The sequence below is a fragment of the Anoplophora glabripennis genome, unplaced genomic scaffold, assembly GCF_000390285.2.
Source record: "Anoplophora glabripennis isolate ALB-LARVAE unplaced genomic scaffold, Agla_2.0 scaffold3275, whole genome shotgun sequence".
NCBI lineage: Eukaryota > Metazoa > Arthropoda > Insecta > Coleoptera > Cerambycidae > Anoplophora > Anoplophora glabripennis.
In genome coordinates, this window is record NW_019419360.1 from 4,776 (window position 1) to 8,865 (window position 4,090).

General features: G+C 32.7%; 1 protein-coding gene across 1 annotated transcript in view; it reads left to right on the forward strand.

Annotated features, from left to right (window-relative positions):
- Positions 1 to 3,730, forward strand: part of LOC111692759 (glutathione S-transferase 1-1-like) — a 7,370-nt gene extending 3,640 nt beyond the window's left edge. Inside the window, exon 4 of the mRNA XM_023456871.1 lies at positions 3,302 to 3,730. Within this exon, the coding sequence (XP_023312639.1) occupies positions 3,302 to 3,616 (315 nt within the window). The 3' untranslated portion in view covers positions 3,617 to 3,730. The remainder of the gene's footprint in view (positions 1 to 3,301) is intronic.
- Positions 3,731 to 4,090: the final 360 nt, after the last annotated feature.

The window sequence follows — 4,090 nt, forward strand, 5'->3', positions numbered from 1 at the left end:
CGTCATATTTGAGGTTATGTAGTAATGCCATCTATTCTTTAAAAAAAAATACATATAATTTAAAAGTACAAGGCTCCCTCTTTCGAATGCCGTTGAGTTCGCTCAAATATCTTTTCTTCTTTTTTCGTTGAGATATCACATGTTGAAATTTCTAAGTTTATCAGTTTCTTAATATGCGAAAATCTACTAAGGATCCCTTAGACGTCAAACAGTTGATTGCAGTTCAGAAACTTCATACTCAGAAACCTTCAATACATACGAACTCAAACTCACAAACTCCAAATCCACAAACCCACAAACCCCAAGCCTACAATCCCTAAACCAATAAACCCCAATCCCACAAAACCCGGACCTACAAACTCCAAGTTTACAAACCCCAGGCCCACCAACTCCAAACCCACAAACCGTATGGGTATGAAGTTTCTGAATTGCAATCGACTGCTTGATTTCTAAGGGATTAAGAATATTAAGAAACTGAGAAACTTAAAAATTTCAAACTCAACGGCATTCGAAGGAAGAAGCCTTATACTTTTAGATTCAATGTATTAGTTTTTTGAAAAAGAATAGATGGCACTACTACATAACCTCAAATATGACGAAAAACAGTGTTTTTTGCACTTTTAGGTTAGGATACAACATGTAACATATCGACACCTTACTATTTTAGACATGTGTATAAATATTACATTTCTAGCAAATAAATCCTATGAACTTTTTTGAGAAAGGAGGAGTTTTAGAGTTATTTTACAATCTGTGAAGTATTTGGTAACAGTAAAAAAGTAATAAAACGGAAATGATCCTTACGATAAAGTGAAACATATATTTTTCTTAGAAATAAAAGCAGTAGTCGGTTTTCGGTCTTCCACCACTGGTATACATATTCAGTGTCTACTTACCTTTAGCTAGATAATCAGGCTCAAGTTAGATCATCATGGATAAAACGTATTCAGAGATATTTTAGAAGATGTTAAGGGTTTTCTAATTTCAACACAACATAATCTATTATCTGTTTATAATGCTTTTTGACATAAAATCACTGAAATCACTCAAAGAATGAGCACTTGAAAATTTGATGACGTAATCGCCTTTGCCTGAGTTTTATGGGGAGAGATCTAACATGATTGAACGTGCCCCTCTCTAGAAATATTTTAAGTGCTACTCAGTTAGGGTAAATCCGAGAGAGATGTCGCGTCAGGTGAAACATCCCAGTATCTATAACATTTCCCTTGGTCAACAGATGACGCTCTTAGTAGTATAAGAGGTAAATATTGGTGCCTATTTCACTAGTAAATTGTAATATCTGCATTTAGTGCCAACGTTAGTTAGTTTTTTGGACTTTTTTATCATTGATAGTACGTTTTAAACGGGAAATAAGTATTTTTATATGGTTTAATTTATAGGAAGTGGTAAGTAATGTGTCAGTTTTTCGCATGTCATTAAATTAGACAATTATTCTATCTTATCTTATCTTTTCTGCATTATGTTAAGTTAGATCTATGTGCCAAGTCTTACTGCAAAGGTACGCGGCCTCTGTCCCAACAAAAAGTAGAGTTGCCGCATTTTAAATCGGGACAGATGCCTCATCTATACATTGCTTATGTATTATAGCACAGAAATATCAAAGATCTGTAAATGCAACACCAAGACCGACTTGGACAGAAGCTATACAAAAAGTAGAAGCTGGTGAAATTAGTAAAAGAGAGGTTTACACGCGTTATAATGTACCACCTCGAACGTTGGAGTGAAGAATGAAACCTGGTAAAATAGAGAAAGGAAGTCTTGGACCTGAAGGTATTTTATTGCTGTTAATATTACTACTACAATGATATACTATATTTTTTATTATTTTTACAGGTGTACTAGTTAAAGCAAATGAGAAGAGATTAGTTGCACATATCCAACGTTTGTCGGCAGCAGGCTTCGCTCCAGATAGAAGTACTGTCAGAAAGCTCGCTTATAAATTTGCTGAAAAGCTGAAAATAAAGCACATTTTTTCTGGAGTGAACGACATAGCTGGCTTTGCATGGCTTCAATGTTTTTGGAGATCAATCCCGAAAGTTCCATTCAACAAAAGGAAGGTTTTTTGTTATCTAGAGCTCGTTCCATGAACAGATAAGATGTGGCCCAATTTTTTAACTTGCTGGATAAAATTATGACTGAACATGATTTATTAGAAAAACCTTATGAACAAAAAATCTTCATTTATCAACTCAGAACTATTTTTACAATGGTTGAAGGAACAGTTCATTCCACATAAACCAGTTGGAAAGTGTTTGCTGATACTGGATGGTCATACATCTCACAGATAGATATTGAAATGCTTCAGGTGGCTGATGATAACAATATTATTTTGTTGTGTTTGCACATTCATTGTACACAAGCACTTCAACCGGTGGACAAAAGTTTTTTTCAGCCGCTAAAAGTATATTTCAGTCAGGAAGCTCATTTGTGGATGAAACATCACACTAACCGAAATTTTACCAGATATCAAGCTGGCGAAATAATAGGTAAAGCTGGGATAAGAGTAGCTAGCATTGGAAATGGTTTTAAAGCAACGGGTATATTTCCTATACCCAAATACAATACCAGATCATTTCTATTCTATGAGTGAAGTCCGTCCAGATACGCCTCGACTTCCAGAGGTTCCAACAAATTCAGAACCGGGTCCTTCTTATTTCATTAATGAAACAGAAAAATCAAGTTTTTAATATGATGAAAACCAGACACCTAGTAACTTATTACATTAAGTTTCTCACATTCCTGTCATGCCAATTCCTTTCAATAAATGTGTTAAACAAGGTACGGTAATACTAAATTTTATAAAAAATATAGAAAAGAAACAGAATAAAGATGAAAAGAGTAAAGAAGAGACGCCGTTTTATACAGTTAAATAAAATTGATTGTTACTATTTTCTTATTTGAAAATGAATGTTTATTTTTATATATTTAATTTAAGAGTAATGTAACTGTTTATTACTGAAAAATGTTTAATAATTACGAAAAATATGATTTTTTTTCAAAATATGCGGCAACTCTCCCGTATTTACCATAGTATTTTTTATTGTCATAGTAGTATTTTTTATTACGCTACACATAATTTTTTATTGAAATGGTTAGTTTCAGTATTCAGATATGTATATAAATGCATACTAATACGGGTTAAATATTTTCCCACCACTATTGTCACTGACAACATTTTTAACAATGAAAAGTAATTTTAGACAAAAATAATAATTTCAATAGTGTCTGTGAACTTTGAATCACTCTGGATCTTTGTGTAAATCGTGTTTATATTTTTTAGACTCCTAAAACTTTCGCTGGTTTACCACCCGACCCAGAAGCACTTGCTAATGCCAACAAAGCTTTGGATTTCCTAGATGAATTTTTGGTGAAATCCGAATACGTCGCAGGCGACAGTCTTACGTTGGCTGACTTGTCGTTAGTTGTCCAAATTTCCAATTTAGAACTACTTGGACACGATATGTCACCCTATAAGTATATTAATAGATGGTACGCAAAAGTCAAAGCGATTGCTCCGGGTTACAAAGAAGCTAATGAAGACAATTTGGTATACGTTAAACAGTTAATGGGTCATTTTGCGCAGGCCGATGAGTAAACATGCAATAAATAATTTGTTTTATCTCTAATACAATAAAATAACAACAATTGTTAGCATTTGGTAAGGTACAGTTTTTGATTTTTTTTAATAAAATTGAATTATTGAGAAGCTTGGATTGTATAGAAAGCAACTTTCATTTAGAAATTTAGATCCTATAATTTTTTAACACAACCTAATCCATTACATACATATTTCTTCGTCCTCAGAATACCATTAAATTACAGAGAACATCGTATTTATCTCAATAATACAAAAATATGTACATATTCAAATTGAACATCATGTATGATGGTATTCTATTAATATCTCGTTGAATTTAAAGTCTAAGTCTCCTAGTATACTCACCCAAATATTCAATTTCCTCGGATGCTGCGTATAAATTTTATAAAAAATATAGAAAAGAAACAGAATAAAGATGAAAAGAGTAAAGAAGAGACGCCGTTTTATACAGTTAAATAAAATTGATTGTTA